Source organism: Pseudopodoces humilis, chromosome 1 (genome assembly GCF_049639895.1).
Source record: "Pseudopodoces humilis isolate 2021_Gansu_Grassland_sample_001 chromosome 1, ASM4963989v1, whole genome shotgun sequence".
Lineage (NCBI taxonomy): Eukaryota > Metazoa > Chordata > Aves > Passeriformes > Paridae > Pseudopodoces > Pseudopodoces humilis.
In genome coordinates, this window is record NC_142200.1 from 94,791,483 (window position 1) to 94,807,680 (window position 16,198).

The 16,198-nt window shown below is 40.7% G+C and overlaps 2 protein-coding genes across 3 annotated transcripts; one reads left to right on the forward strand and one right to left on the reverse strand.

The window, feature by feature from the left end:
• Positions 1–2,227: 2,227 nt before the first annotated feature.
• Positions 2,228–4,832, forward strand: HSBP1L1 (heat shock factor binding protein 1 like 1). Its single transcript, XM_014254510.2, has 4 exons — positions 2,228–2,323; positions 2,431–2,497; positions 3,384–3,540; positions 4,393–4,832. The coding sequence occupies exons 1-3, from the start codon at positions 2,279–2,281 to the stop codon at positions 3,494–3,496; spliced, it is 225 nt and encodes a 74-aa protein (XP_014109985.1). The 5' UTR covers positions 2,228–2,278; the 3' UTR covers positions 3,497–3,540; positions 4,393–4,832.
• A 1,631-nt stretch (positions 4,833–6,463) lies between these two features.
• TXNL4A (thioredoxin like 4A) lies at positions 6,464–16,196 on the reverse strand. Of its 2 annotated transcripts, XM_005525235.3 has the most exons (4): positions 16,068–16,196; positions 15,761–15,934; positions 7,471–7,574; positions 6,464–6,746 (listed from the first exon to the last, which is right to left on the reverse strand). In XM_005525235.3, the coding sequence occupies exons 2-4, from the start codon at positions 15,911–15,913 to the stop codon at positions 6,575–6,577; spliced, it is 429 nt and encodes a 142-aa protein (XP_005525292.1). In that variant the 5' UTR covers positions 15,914–15,934; positions 16,068–16,196; the 3' UTR covers positions 6,464–6,574. The 2 variants fall into 2 exon arrangements, with proteins under 2 accessions (XP_005525292.1, XP_014109976.1); XM_014254501.2 differs by lacking the exons at positions 15,761–15,934; positions 16,068–16,196 and adding an exon at positions 14,377–14,451.
• Between the last annotated feature and the right edge of the window lie 2 nt (positions 16,197–16,198).

Sequence of the window (16,198 nt, forward strand, 5' to 3'; positions counted from 1 at the left end):
TAGAATATTTTGGCATGGAAAAAAGAATTTATGTTGGCAAATCTTCTCTTTTGCTCCCTTCTCAACCCCCTCCTCAGGACCTTTTTGTACTCATTGTCTGTTTTTGTACTTATTGCCAAAATGAACTTCTTATTATCCTTTTAGTAAATTAAGCATACTTATTGCAGTAAATACTCTTATGTGCACTGGTGGTTTACTGGTTCTCAGCTAGCTCTCTGCTTTTGAAACAAAACAAAACCAATGGGTCTTTGCTCAGCTTCCCTTAGCCCATGGGTGCATGCCCAACAGGGACTATGCTTTTCAAATATGGCTCATCTTACATCCCCAGATTTCAGACCTCAGAAATGTATGCAGCAGCTCAGTTCTGAACTTCTAAGCCCTCTCAGAAGCGAGAGGCTAGAGGACAGCAGAGCAAAACCAAGCATGCTAGTTCTATTATAAGTAAATTAATTGTAAAGCAGAGTCTGTTTGGTCTTGCCATTTGTCTCTTCTATTCTTAGGCTTTCTGAACTTTGGAACTTTTCCATGACCACTTTTAGCTTTAAAGACACTTACATTTTTATTTCATAAACCCAGCTGTGCACTATTGGCCTAATTCAGCTCCAGATCTGAACTAAGAGGGCCATTCACATCAGCTGCTGAGCCCACAAAGTAAAAGAACCAGACCTTTGAAGGAGGAAATGCATGGTGAAATATTTTTCAGTCTCTTTCACACTTTTAATTGCCTGTCCTTCATTGCTGTGCCAGCTGGGTATTTTTTTTGCTGTTTCTTTTGACCTGACTGACCTACCTCACAAAAATGAGGAGCTAATTACAGAAAGTCTTTATCAAGTCATGCTTGTTTTCAGTTGAACTCTAACCTGGCCATTGCTAAAATGTGGCTCTATAAAGATGTAGTGGGATTCCTGCGAATTGATTGGCTGTATAATGCTTGCTCCTCTGCATTTCCAGCTGGTTCCTTATCCCTGCAAGCTCTTCACTACAAATAGGACTCTATGGCTTTGTTCAAGATAACTGGGCACTAGCAGACAGAGCCACTTCAACTGCCTCTGGGGGGAAATACTGCTGTGTGAGAGAGAAGCTTTTGTAGCGCTTCTGGAAGGAGGGAAAACCAGGAAGACTATGGCTGTTATCAGAAGTAAAAATGCAAAAATACTACAGCTCTGCTACCTAGCCTTAAAGGAAAGAAGATTTATTATCGACAAATAAACAGGTGAGAAGCACCAGTTGTTCCTTTTTACTTATGCAACAGAACAAAAAGGCTGTACTGTTGAAGCTAATGGCTACATACAAAAGCAAACCCTATCTACATTGCATAATATTGTTCAAATTCTTTGATGTAGAAGCTTCCTAGAGCAGTAACACTGCTAGAATACTCAAGCTTTGCAAAATGTGCTTGATTTTTCTTTGTACAAGGGCAACCTGAAAGAGTGGGAAGATAAGGCCGTACAGAGAAGCCACAATTATGGGAAGCAGGTAGCAATTCGGAGGTTGGCTTTGCTGCCAGAATTTCACCTCAGAGATTAACACACCCTCTCAAATGAGGTGGGGAAGGTCAAGAAGGAAAACAATTAAGTTTATTAAGGAAGATTCTAAGTGGTAGGCTTACAGCAACTGAAGTCATTCCTAACTCAGAAATTTCTTGTGGATGAAGACACATATTTGGCGTATCTAGCATATATAATTACTCAAAGTAATTGACTAAGGTAATTTATTGCCCAACAGTGATATGCTCCTAACAATACACAGTAAACTGGAAACCTCTTCATTTACATCGGGCAACACTCCCAGCATCCAGAAGAAAGACACCTCTGTAATAGCTGCACCAGGAGCTTTTTACGCTGTGCAGCCCAAAAGCCACGGATGACCTAGATACTGGTGCTGCAAGATGCACCGTGCGACTCTTCCTGATGCCTTTAGTATTGTCTCGCTCGACACTGCAGTGCAAGGAACTTCAATCACCACGGTATTTTTACCACTCCATCTCACAAAACTAATTACGCAGGGGAAAAGGAAGCAAACCTTAAAAAAACAGAATAAAAAGTTATATACATATATATATATAGTAAGACCTCTTAAGATCAAACCTCTAAATCCTTATTTAGTTACTGCCGTACGGAATGATGATTTCTTCGGCAAATAAAGGATTGGCAGTTAAGGATTCCCCGGCTCCCTGCGGAGCGCTGCGGGCGGGGCCGTGCGCTCGCTGCCCGCCCCGCCCGCGGAGGCGGGCGGAGAACCGGGGCCGAAGCCGGGGCCGGAGCCGGAGCTTGAGCCGATGGCGGCCGCCGAGCCGCCGGGAGCCGTGGAGCTGCCGGAGCTGGTGAGCGGGGCGGGGAGCGGGGCCGGGCTGGGTGGCCTGGCTGCGGGGCTCCTGTACGGCCGGCGCCTGCTGCTTCCCCTGTGCTTATTTCCATCCCTTCCCCGCAGGCGGAAAATCTGCTCTGCCGGCTGCAGGAGAATTTTCAGGCTCTGACGGAAAAGTTAACGCTGAGAAATATCCTCTTTGGAACGTGGGGTACCCGAGGTTGGATTTCGGACCCCGTGGCTGGGGCCCCCTGCGCGCTGATGGGTGCGGGCGGGGTCCTTGCTTCTAACAGGGGATGGGCTTCTTTCTTAAACATCAAATTAGCGTAGAGTAAGTGACATGGCTAAACACCTATGACGTAAAGGCACCTGACTTCCCCCCCCAAGCCTGTTTATATATCTCTTTTTCTAAAGAAATCCTAAAAAATGTTTTACTGCAAGTAGCAAGGTAATCTCTGTGCAGCAATTACGGGTTTCAAGTAAAATAAGCATCGATGTGTAAAGATTCTGGAGGTGCATTTAAAAAAGCATCCGTCTCCAAAAACGCAACTTGAACAAGCCACGGTTTAAAAGCTGTTGGCCCGAGCATGACAAGGTGAGGCCTCAAAAGGAGAAAATCAGACCTGAAGGGGCTCTGAGCTTTCTCATTACATGTACTTAGAGAAACTACCTCTGCTTTCTGAAGCATTTATTAAATTTTTTTTTCAGAAATTTGACCTTCCGGGAAGCAGCTGCTTCCTCAATGTTTGTATAGCACTCATATTCTGATTGTGTAGGTTAACGGTATGGTATCACCTAAAATAGTTCCTCAGAAAGAAAGCAATCTCTTACACAGTTCATTGACTAATATTTGCAAAGGCTTTTGATACTAAGAATTTGAAGGCTTATTTATCTGTCCTAAGAGGATGTGGGATTCTGTTCTAACAATACCATCTTGTGCATGCTTCATCTTGCATTAAACTTGAACAAGTAAAAGGCTGGCACATCTGGAACACATTTTGTTTTTCTTACAGAAGAAAAAAACCTGTAAAATTGTAGAACTCTTATTGATAAATAAGTTATCTTTAACTTTTTACTGGAAGAAATGGGCGAGCGCATCAATGACCTTGAGAAGCGTGTTGCTGACCTGATGACAGAGGCTGGGGTAGAAAACAGCAATGAAGAGTTGGGAGTAAAGACACTTACTTAAGTTTTTCTGTGTTTTATACATTTCCACTTAGTTTTGAGTGATGGGTGAGTAATGGTGTTTACATATTTAGTATACCTGCATTTTCTTGGATTTGAAAGTGTAGTTTTTAAAAATATATTTAATATACCTTGGAATTTTTTTCTGCCAAGAGCCAAAGCATGCAACCACTTTTGCAAAAGAAAAACTGTCTCTTGCTGCCTCTGTTCCACCTGAGTGCCATATACAAGGGGGTAGTGCTAACTCACCCCAAGTGTGTGAGCCGAGGCTGTCCATTCCTAGTGAAATGTGTGTGGCTTGAAGTGCTCTTGCCCACCATTCTTGTCCCTCAGGTATGCCAACCTAGTTGAGGATTCTCACTGGTGTAAATTTATCTACCTCTGCTTTTAAACCTGCTACAGCTTGCCAGTGTGGCTTGGAGCACAGCTCTCACATGCACTCACCCTAAACACAGCAGTAAATTATAGTCAATCACTTTATAATTATGCTACATTTCAGGATTGTGTTCTGGATTTTATATCCATCTGTTGCAAATGCCACCCTGATGGATGCCTGACTCTGTGCTCTTAGAATTTGAGGCAGCACTGCTTCCGTGTTCTGTGGCTGCAAGTGATGGTGTCTTCCTGTTGCTGCACAATTTCCTGATTCAAATTGAGACACATCAATTATTCTTGTCATTGGAACTTCTTACCCAGCGAAAGACATGAATGTCTGTAAATATTCTGAAGTAATTTAGGCATCTATTAATTCTGATGCCTTTTGCACAAGGTACGCAATAATTTTCAGAAATGCAGAAAGACAATAAAGATGTATTTAAGTGCACAGAGATCTTCCTATCTCCATGCTGAATCATATTCATGAATAAATCACTAACCTACTTATTCACTGTATCTTTGCAGGACTGAAATGAGGATGTGTTTGAGGAGGATTAAAGGGAGAACAGCACAGCACTGACTCTAAGATTCTACAGTCAAGTGTCACACTGACAAAAAATGTTAAGAGAAAAAAAATGTGTTTGCATCATGTCATAACAGAACCTTGAAAAAAAGATTTTAAACTATTTCTCCAGGAAAAAAATAGAAAGCTGTGTTTGTTCATCTAAATGGGGCACTGTATTTCCTGGAGCTGATAAAGAACTGTTAGTTCCAGAGAAGGCAAAGCCACTATTTTGCATAGAAAACTATATCCTATATAGTGAACTTACCCAATCACAAATGTTTTCAATGTATGAAAATGTATTTATTTTAATATTAAAATAATATTTGTTGCCTTTTTAGCTTGTATGTTCTTAGAATAAACCATTCTGTATTAAAAAGATGACAATATTTGTAGGCTACAACTGCTTAGTTTTTGCTCTTTGCACAAGCCCAGCCACAGCTGTGCACACCAGTGCAGGTAACATCACCCAGGTATTTATACTGTGACCATTTCAGTTCTTTAATGTTACCTGTTTTGATGAAAACAGTTTATTTTATTTAAAGACCTGGAAATAGATGAGGAATTCTAGTTACCAAGCATGTCCAGAAGAAGAAATTGGTAGCTGGAAAAAAGGACATCTGCACTAACTTTAAAGTGGTTGTACACCAAAGCATTGGTACTCTTTGCAGGGAAGATTTAGTTTGAAATATAATGGGAACCTTTTACCATAAATGCAGAAACTGAAGCATTGCCAGGTTCACAGAATGCCTCAGCTAATGAGGGAGAAATCCTTCTATTACAGACTTCATTAATATCAAAAAATCATTCCAATTACTGCTTTAATCAGTGTAGACATGCACGTACTGTCAGACTGGGGGAGAGATTAGTATGCTGGAGGACAGGCTAGAGAAATGGGCCAGCAGGACCTTGATGAAGTTCAAAATGCCAAGCTGGGCAGGTGTGAGGGGCTGGCTGGCACTGCTCTGCAGGAAAGGGGTCTGGTGGAAAGGCTGACTGAGTAGGCACGGTGCCCAGGCTGCAGCAACTCACTGGTCAGTGTTAGCACAATAGGGCCAGCAAGTTTTTCACCTCGCTGGGACACCACACCCACAATATTCTGTCAGTTTGGGGGCTCCCCAGTGCAAGAGATGCAGTGGTGACAGGGAGGTAAAACACAACCACCAAGATATAGTGGAATACAGCAAATACAAGGTTTGGGAGAAATCTGTTAGTCCGGCCTTAAGAAACAGCCATGGCTTCTTGCTGCCAACCACCATCCTGTGGCAGAGCACGGGGAACAGACACTTGTTGGAGATGTTGTACACCAGGGTTACTCGACACAAGCTGAAACACAGAAAACACCAGCTAGATGCAGGGAACACCTTTTTCAACTATGAAGGTGCTCAAACAGCAGACCGTCCAAAAAGGCTGAGGAACCTCCATCCTTAGGGAATGTGGAATCATCTAGGATGGATGACACCTTGAAGGTCATCTAGTTCAAACAAGATACTCAACACTAGACACAATCCTGGGCAACCTGACCATGTGGAACCTACTATGACTGGGAGGCTAATGGCCCCTTCCAACATAAATTATTCCAAAATCAATTAAACCAGAAAAAAAAAAAAAACAAAAAAAACACTCCCAGATTAACTTGAGCAGAAAATGAGACCCTTTTGTTTTACTTCCTTCACACTTTCTAAATCCTCTACAACACACTTGGTAATAGAAGTAAATTCTTTGTCTTGTAACTGAAAAAACTTGAGTGCAACTCAGCTTTATTCTTTTTTTTAAAAAACAACTATAATATAGTTTTCTCAGATATTTGTGTAATAAAGGCAAACAAAACCAGTTGAAATATTTTTCTGCAAACAGGCTTTTTGTATACAAAATTATGTAATACCAAGAGGACAACAAAGGAGAAAGTCTTTAAAAAAGAAAACCCCAAAATTCAGCTACAATATTACTGCAGCCAAGACAGTTTCAGGGTTTGAGGCTTCTACTTCTCAAACAGAATTAAAATCTTTTAAATAATTTAAATTATGCTCAAAATTCAAGGACTTGTAGGTTTTTTTTTCTTTTAATATACATATATGTACACACATACACAGAAATAAATTTAAGTGGACATAGGATTATGAAAAAAGGCAGCCCAAAGAAACATCAATATCTGTATTTAGTGGAATAATCTTTCGGCGATACCACCAAACCTCGACCTTTGCGGGCTCCTCTATAAACAGTTTCTATAATGTCAATCATCTCCTGCTTATCTTCCATTGCCCAGTTGATCTTGTTGTTATTACCTGTACCTAAATCAATCATGATGTGTTTGTTCCTTTAAAGAGGAAGAACAAAAACACAAGTTAATACGGTATTCCAATTCTGAAAGAAATCTTATAACACCCCCCCCAGTGCTTTGTAGGATCAGAGGAAGCCCTTGTAACATAACCAGGCTTGCAAAACAAGCATTAAAGGAAGAATATCCCCTCCTCTCACTCAAGCTGACATTTTATTGCCAATTTTTAAAGCAAGAATAAGGACTCCAAACTTTCCTCCAAAATGGCTACTCAGTGCAATTATCCTTCAGCATATTCCTTATTATTTGTATTTCTTTGACACCACTGTCTATATCCAGAGAGAATTCCATGCTTGTCAGTAGAACATTTAACCTCATCAATATAGAAACCTTAACTCTAAAAAAACCTTATTATTTTTGATTTGTCTTGAAAGCAAGTCTGGCAAGCTTGACTGCTGTATTACTACAGCATTCTCTACAGGAAGTTTGAGATTTAAAACTATGAACAATGGATAATAAAACATTTTTGGTTAGTGAAAACCATAGTTTTCACTATCACTAATTTGCACTCTATTATCAAACACTCTTACCAGGCTAATTGGAAAATAAGCCACTTTCCTATATAATCAGTTTACTCTTCTGTAGAGCAATGAAAACACAGGCATCAGTGTGCTCCTATGCATTTGGAAACTATCTGCTGAGACACTGTATTTGAGAAACAGGAAGTTTAAATGGAAGTTTACATTCCAGAACTATCACTTACCTGAAGAAAAACATGACGGTACACGGATCATACAACTCGTACATCTTGTTGAAGTCTGGTACTTCTGTGATGTCCACAAGATAAATAACAGCAAAGTTTTTAACCTAAACAGAAGAAAACAGGAAATACAAAAGCAGTATGTATTACCAACTAAAAGACATAAGCTTTCATTATTATAAGGTTTTTTTTCCAAATTATTAAGTCATAAAATCAGAATAAACAGCCTTGCTTTTATTGTTAACCACAATAACCAGTTAACATAGAAAATATTTTTCAATATAGCCAAGAAGCTTATTTCACAACCAGTGTCAACAGGAAAGATACTATGCTAAATCAACATCCAAAGGAACAAATGCCCTTTATATAATACTGAGAACTCACAGTAACATGCACAGCTCTAAACAAGTAGAATAACTGCTTTGTGCAAGCCAAGCCGACACATTTTGCCTCTGCCATCAGCTGCTTATGGACTTCAGAAAATGAATGATCTACAACGCCCTGGTGCCTGCCTCCAAGCATTTTTTCCCTCTATAACATCCAATTTATCTAACAAGACTCATTAAATGAAAAGGAAACTTATAATTTAATTTAAAAACTGGTAGCTTTCTTTGAGAGGTGCAAAGCTAAAACTTAAAAGTGTAATTGCTAAAGAAATAAAGATCTTGATGAGATGCTATTGTCTGGACAATTCTGGTAAAACTGGCTTTCATTTTGCAGTTACTCAGATGCAAAAGAATCCCTCCCCTCTAGTGTCACAGTCAATGCCTTCATTCCTGCAAGAAAACCAGGTCACATTTTTGTTTCCCCAGATGTTGAATACTTGTCATTAAGTGGAATCAGGGGAAGTTTTGGTTTCTAAACACAGCTCCTAAGTACACAGCAGAAATTAACACACGCACACACATTACATTTTAAGTCAGAAGTCATACAAATTGCACAAGCATTCAACTGTAAGGTATATTATCAAATGCTCATGCAGTTCACCAGGAGTGCACAATTGTGCCTCCCCATCCTCAGTTACCTGCTAACACAATTTTGGTCCCTCCCATTTGACTGCCCAGAATTACCAGCCTGAGGTTAACACACATGGTCTAAAACCTATGACAAACTCACTGCTCATGACAGTACTTCCTACATGTTAATTTTGCTATCATAAGTCTGGAAATGCTATGATGAGTATAATATCTGCCTGATGGAACAATATTTTTTTTTAGTTCACAGAGCAGGATTAGTTTATATGAGAAAAATATGATACATTGTGTAGCCTGTACATAAACATCCTAGCAAGCACTTTACTGAGAAAGTACGAAGATGTTTATTTAGCAAAAAAACCCTCAGAAGCACAGAGTAAATAATTTTTTATGGACTTCTGCTTCAAGACAGTTTCAAAATTATAAAAAATAATCACACTTCAAGAATGTAAGTAAGTATTACTAGCAAAGAAAATAAAATCTCTTCTGGAGTGAAACAGCATTTAAAAATTTTACTGTGCTTTTATGGAGCCAGTTATAGTCCTAGATTCAGTCAATATTCTAATGAAAATGTCCCATTTAAGCCATGTTCTAAATTAGGCAAGAGGTAAAGCCTTGTAAACTGAAACAGTCATACTATCAAAGCCTCTGAAGGGATCCTTCACACCCATTTCAATTTTACATTAAAGACTTCTAAGAACTTTAATGGGATGTTCAGAGTCAACACAATTAAGCCCAGAAGTGACTGAAGCTACTCCCTGGTGAGCCCTGGCAGGCAAAAGATAATTGTGGGGGTTTTGGTCCTTTTTTTAGAAAACAAAACACCCGAGGAGCCATTTTTATTTTATCCTATTATTACTTCTTCCACCCTGCTGGCATTTTTAGCATCAGCAGCACACCTTCACCATGTGGGGAAATTTCTACAACACATTCAGCAATTTTGACAGAGTACAACATCTTTAAACAATTACTTCATTTGGAGGTTGGAAAATTATTCTAATGTAAACCTAGAATTAATAAAACACTCTTAGGACCTGTTTTGTTTGGTGAAAGATTAGTTCAAGATTTACATGTTGCACCAGAATACCACTCCAAAAGCACTCCTAAACCAAAATTTTACTTCCAAGAACTCTGTACTCCAGGTAGTACTGGAATAAAAACCCTTTTAAAGTTAGTTTGACATTATATGCATTTAATTTAGTTGAGCTGTTGCAGAACCAGAAATGCTTGTCACTAGCAGTGATCATCAACAGCCTAGGATTTCATACATGAGAAACAGACTATAAAAGTCTTAATTTGTTATATAAATCTTACTAAAAAGGACTGGATCACTCAAATCATCTTTGCACAGCCCATGTGCAAGTCATCACCAGAATCCAAGTATGCAAGACATTCATTAAATCTTCCTTCTCTCTGACCTACTTTTATAGAAGTGAAACTGATGACAGTCGCCTGCTTAAAAGCTCATATTAAGTCTAAAGGAGACCGTAAAGCTGGACTTAAATTTGAAATCAAAACTTTAAAAGTGGCTCTATTCTTTACCCCTTGCTTTTCTAATTTCAAATTTGGCAAGATTGACACTCCAAAATGAGTTGGCTCACAAGCACATTGAATGAGGGTGTGCTTTGTTGAGTTTGGACACTGGCTGCCAAGGATAGCAACATGTCATGGAGTTACTTTACCTTTAAGAAAGTTTAAGTTGCTGGGATCTGCCTGGCGTCTTTTCTCCTGACCAATTATCGGTCATTGCTGAGAATTGACAGCAGTTTAGGCCATTGAAAAGTGAGATCAACTTGTGAACCCTACCTTAAAGTGTAAAACCAGAGCTCTCTTGGCTCTCTTTGTTTCCTGGCTGGGAAGGGCGGCAGAGCCCCAGGCTTCCCGCTCCCTGCCCAGGCCATGCGGCCGGGCGGGGACTGGGCTGGGCCCAGCGTCTCCCGGCCGGGGGATGCGGGCCCTGTGGAGGGGGTTTTCTCCGGGCTCCGGCCGGGCCGGGCCGAGCCGATCTCTGGCTCGGCTGCAGGTTTTTTGCTGTGGCTGGATTCACTGGAGACTGCTGAGTGAAGAAGGAGAGAGGGCTCTGGGCCTGCAGCGGGCTGGGCGCGGCGACTACACTCTTCAGAGCAGCCATGAGGAGCTTTCCATCGCAGACGGCTCCAGCTCCTGCACCGGCCGAGGCCACAGAACTACCTACAACAGCCTGGGCAAGATTTTAACTCTTTCATTTCCCAGATGAGACTTGCGGATCAATCTTTTTATCCAGACAGAGAAAAGAGAGTGATCAACATGAAAAGAGACTTTATAAACTACTAGTGACAGGAAAGAAAAAAAAGGTAGAGAATTAAGAAGATGCTTTAATTAAGCTGAAATATCTTTCTGTTAAAACTATGGAAATGGACAATAAGGTCTTGAAAACGCTCCTTTAATTCATGACAGTAAATAGGGAGGAATAGAGTGTTCAAAGTGTAAATTTTGAGTAAAAAGTAGAGTAATTATGGTACAGTGAAGTGCTGGAAGATTTGAAGCCTTGAGAGGCAATGAGAAAACTGTTTTCTGGTGAAGCTCACGGAAACAGATGAAGAAGACTTTTTGCCTTTGAATAACTTATCCTTAAAAATCCCATCCCTAGACTCATGGCCCATACACACTTGGGATGTGAAAATGGGAGGAGTGGGCTCTAATAACAGCAGCTCTGGGCAGCTAACATTAGAGCAATGGAAAACTATAAGAAAAATAGTTTTTCTTGTGAGAAACTCCATAAATTAACAGGAAGAAACTTCTGTTTCTCTATAAAGACTGGTGAAAAGACTGTAGCAAGAATTGGGACTGTTTTAACCATCAAAGTTCCAAAGGTTTTGTCTCTTTTGTCATGTGAACAAGGGAATAGTGGGTAGACAGGGGATGAAAAGGTTTTTCTGGAAGTTTATTCTGGTGTTCTTATTGTAGTTTGTCAATAAACTTGCTTTCTTTTTCCCTTTTAAGTTTTATGCCTGTTTTGCTCTTGTTCTAATCCATATCTCACAGCAAGAAATAAGTAATTTTCTTAGTTATTGGTTTAAAACCACGACACAACAGGAGATTGGGATTCAGGCCTGAGGAGGGACTAGATATGAGAGACATAGACATGGAGAGGGTGATGCAGAAGAACTGCAGTGGCCTATTTAATGTTTAGGGGCTGGGAAATTTAATGTGCCAGGCTGGGCAAGCTTGTCACCAAGAGGCATTTTATTTCAACATGAGACAAACCTTGCAGAGACTCTCTTTTTGCACAGTTATCGACCAGTTTTAGAGCCTGAAGGAGCAGCTCCTGTCTCAGACGCAATATTGGAGCCAAGACAGCAGCAGTACAGAGCAGCATCTGAGCCGGCTTCACACACAGCCAGCTCTAATTCACAAAGCTTTAGCTCAGGCTTTGATTTAAGCAAAAGCAATGGAAGTATTCATGGATTCAGACTGCTGTGGATGTGCATGGTTTGTGAAGACAAGCCAAAGGTTGACCTCTCCCTGTTGGGAGGTGAATCCATTGCTCAGAGCTGTCAGCTGAAAACCTACATTCCTGTACAAAATCAGCTTTGCTACCATGTCAAGGCAGTGGTTGCTAACAAGTTTTCTTTCTGACTTGTAGGTTGTAACTGAGGATACAGTATGGACACCTCAGAACTAGAATAAAATGCAACTCTAAACAAGCAAACCCCACTAAATACAAGCAGTTGCAGTAGTTACAAAGGAGACTACACTAAGTTTGCTCATATAAACAGAAATTTACTGTAGAGACGATGAAAAAAACCTTCTATTTTAGAAGCTGAACACATAATAACAAGTTTATTCTGAAAGTGCTTATCCTCATAACGTACACTAAATACAGTAAATGTGTTGTAGTAAGTCAACTGCTTTCTGAAGAAAAACAAAATCAAAACTCTAGTAAGAGACCTCCTTCTGGGCAACACCTAACTTGTGCAACAACTGAAGATAAAAGCATTTTCAGAGACAGATATTAACTATTTCTGACACTCCTGACTTCCCTTATCTGTCAACTCAAAACTTTCTCTGCCTTACTAGGCCATTGGAGCTGCTGTTCATGGGAACAGGATAGAGTAGAAAACCTAAGTCAAACAGCAGCATGAATTCAGAATTTTATGACTTGCTTTCAAAGGCTGGGCTTCAATTTTGGTGGTTGTTTTCCCCCTTTTCCCCAATGATGGTAGCTTCAAAAATCAGTCTAACCAATCTACACTGCTGAATATGCCTGAAGAAGTACATTACTGCCTGGCCACAGGTACAGGCTGTCTTAATACTTCACAGAACTGTATCTGCCTGAGGATTGCCATGAAATATTTAAACTGAATGGCTCAAGACTATAAAGCAGAAGAATCTATAGGACTTTTAACATCAGATAAAGATTCTGTATCCTGTCTCCATGAAGTTCACACATTTTGCTAGTAAACAGGAAACACAGATATAGGAAAAGATCATATGCCACGGGACTCATTTGTCCTCTGAAGTTATCCTCCCTGACTTTCTTTATTAACATTACCCTTCTAAAAAATAAGTAAATTAATTCCTACAACATGAGATTGACACAGAAATATGATTAATGACTAGGATGAATGACTACAGTCATGAAGTTTCTTGAAATTTCTGTCAGAGGTAATACCCCTTTTTTTCAGTTGTTAAGATTTCAGCTGCCTCTGAAAAGCAACCCTTACAGCCCAAATATCTAAGGAAATCTGAAACAAGATCCAAGATTCCATCTTCTCATCTTTCTAACCAGTTACTAGACAGTGTTTAGAAGAACAGAATTCTACTTTATGGACAAGAAACTCACAGGAAAAAATACAGGAACTGAGACTAGCTTTTGCAACAAATTACTCAAATTGAAGGTGGCTGGCAGACTTGCATTTCTGAACAGAGCAAGTACAAACCTGAAAGTCTGCACTGGCAATATTTATTTGATTTTTTCTTCTTGCTAATTATGCTGTCAGTTTAGGTGAAAAATTTCTAGGGGAAAAGAGAAAGACGTTATACTGCCAAGAGGAGCGCTTACAGCTAATGATTTTGAAAACTACAGACATCAGTAAATGGATTAACTTTGCTTTTAATTACAAACACCAGTAGCTGTATTAACTATATGTTTTTTTTAATAGCTACCTCTTTCTCTGCCCCATCCTCTTTTCCTCTCCCACTTTTCATGTACCCTTAGCAGAAATGCAGAAGCACAACTAATGTTTGAGGAAAAGCCACAGCTATTCACACTTCTGATTGTGGTTAAGTAAATGCACAACATTTGAAAAATCTTCACTAAGAACACAGTGATCCAATACAACAATTACCTGATTTATACTATTCAGTCATAGATAAATAATTTCTTAAACAAGGTGTATTAATTTAGCAAACCAATCCCTGTATTTCAGGGGATAAGCTCTTATAATTATGAGTTTTCTTTAAAGAAAAGAAGTGTATTTTTGGAAAAGGTCCTTAAGACAAAATTTATGAAACTCAATTCTTGTTTCAATCAATGTTGAAAATCCTGACAAAGCAAAAAAAAAAAAATCTAACATCTCAGAATTACAATTTTTTTTGACATTCAGTGAAATTTTGCTTCTTTTTCATGTAACACTAGGGGAAAAAACCCAGTCAACTGTAAGTGAAGTATATTTCAGTGAAAATAATCTACTTTGTACTTTCATATAGCATTCTAGTTTATTTTTCCACAAAAGGATTCAAACTGAAAAAAAAACCCTGTTCTCCTATCATAAAGTACTGATAAACACTACTGCTACCCAAAAACATGCTGCAGTCTAAAATAATATTGCACCAAGGTAACAAATGTAAAATACGGCCACATTGTCTTCAAACGTAGCCTGCAATTATAGCACATTAACGTTCTGTATTATTGTCTAGAATAAACACCTGGACAATTGGAACTTTTACTCACTCTTTAAAACAGCAGAGATCCAAACATGGCTTGTAAACAAGAGGATGAGGTAGGATCTCCCCCTTTAATTTGCCATTTCTGCAGAGGGAGATTTTTAAATAAGAAGTTACTTTGTTCTTTCTTCCCCCAGTCACCCCTAGCTGCTGGCAGGTCTGCCGAATTGCCAAGCATCCTGCCACAAGTCCGCACTAACAGTATCTGAGCATAACACTCCCACCAGGCTGAGCACAAAACAACTGAATTAAAACACGTCAAAACTCTTTACTGCATTCTAATACATCTCAACCCCTGGCTGCAGGTACAGATATTTAATCATGGGGATTTTCAAGACACAAGTTATTTTAAAAAAACTTCAGAAAACAAAGTAAACCACAAAAACAACTCCATGTCAAACTATGCAGCATGCACAGAATTTTGTACGAAGGCAGTGAAGCTGTGGATGCCCCATTTCTGGCAGTGTTCAAGGCCAGGTTGGATGGGGCCCTGAGTAACCTGATCTAGTGTAAGACACAGCACGAGAGTTGGAATGAGGTGATCTTTAAGGTCTCCTCCAACCCAAACCATTCTATGATTTCTGTGATACTTGGCACTTTTTCCTACCCAAGTTATCATTTCTGATTCAGATTTTTTTGCTTCTTTCTTCATGTGGTTCAGATAAAGAGCTGTCAATATTCTACATCTATCACTTCACAAAACCTTTAGCAAATATGTGAAAAGGTAAATTATAGCTGATTGTGTAATCTAACAGTCTAATTTTTCCTATCTATGCATCTTTCTTAAGCAAGTGACCAGCTGCTGATAATCATTCAGTTTCCATCTGAATACAGCTGCGGAGTTCGGCTCTTAAAATTTAATTCAGTCCATGCAACTCAGTGGAATGCTATTGGTCTCCACACATTAATGACAGATTAATATCGCTAATAAATTAATCAGGATTATATAAATAACAGATTAATCAACACCATCCCGCACGTTTCGCGCCTCACCATTTTTAAGAGCCGAAACGAAGGTAACTTTTCAAGTTATTCAGATGGAAACCTGAAAGTACCACACACTTCCATCGTAAAGTGAGAGTGCTGCGCTACCCGGAGCAGCAGCAGCCCCACCACCGAGCATTGTTTCTGCCTGAATGCCGATGCTCATTCAGTGACGGGCTATTAACAGGCAGCAACCTCGATTTCCGAACACCTGCGATGCTCGTCTCAGCCCGCGGAATACTGCAAATACCAGGGCAGTCTTTAGGAGACACTCGTGAAACCACACAGCTTTCCCTAAAGCCTCCTAAAGCTGGGATAGCTGTGCAGAACCCGTTATAAGCAGCCCCAGGCTGCAAGCAAGCCATGGGGAACACTGAGCTCAGAACGAGCAGAAAGCTCCCGTTTACCTTCTCGGCGATGCTGTACAGGACCTCATCCATCTTCATGCACGTGGGGTCCCAGTCGTGCCCGAAGCGGATGACCACAACCCGGTCCTCCTCCGACAGGATGGCCTGGTCCACCTGCCACCCATTGTGCAAGTGCGGCAGCATGTACGACATGCTGGCGGCCGGCTGGCGAGCCTGCGGGACGACAGGGATGCCGCTGGAGCTGACAGCCCGCCCTGCCTGCCCTCACCCCGCCCGCCCGCCCCCTCCCCGGGCACCGAGAGCCGCCGCGGCCCGCCCATCCCGCCGCGGCCCGTCCCCAGCGCACCCCGCGGGCGTCCTTCCCTCAGAGACACGGAGCGGCGGCAGCGCCGGCACGGGCGGGAAGCGGAAGGGCGGGCACGGGAGCGCGCGCGCGGGGAGCGGCACACTTCCGGTACGGCACGGGACGGGGCGGGG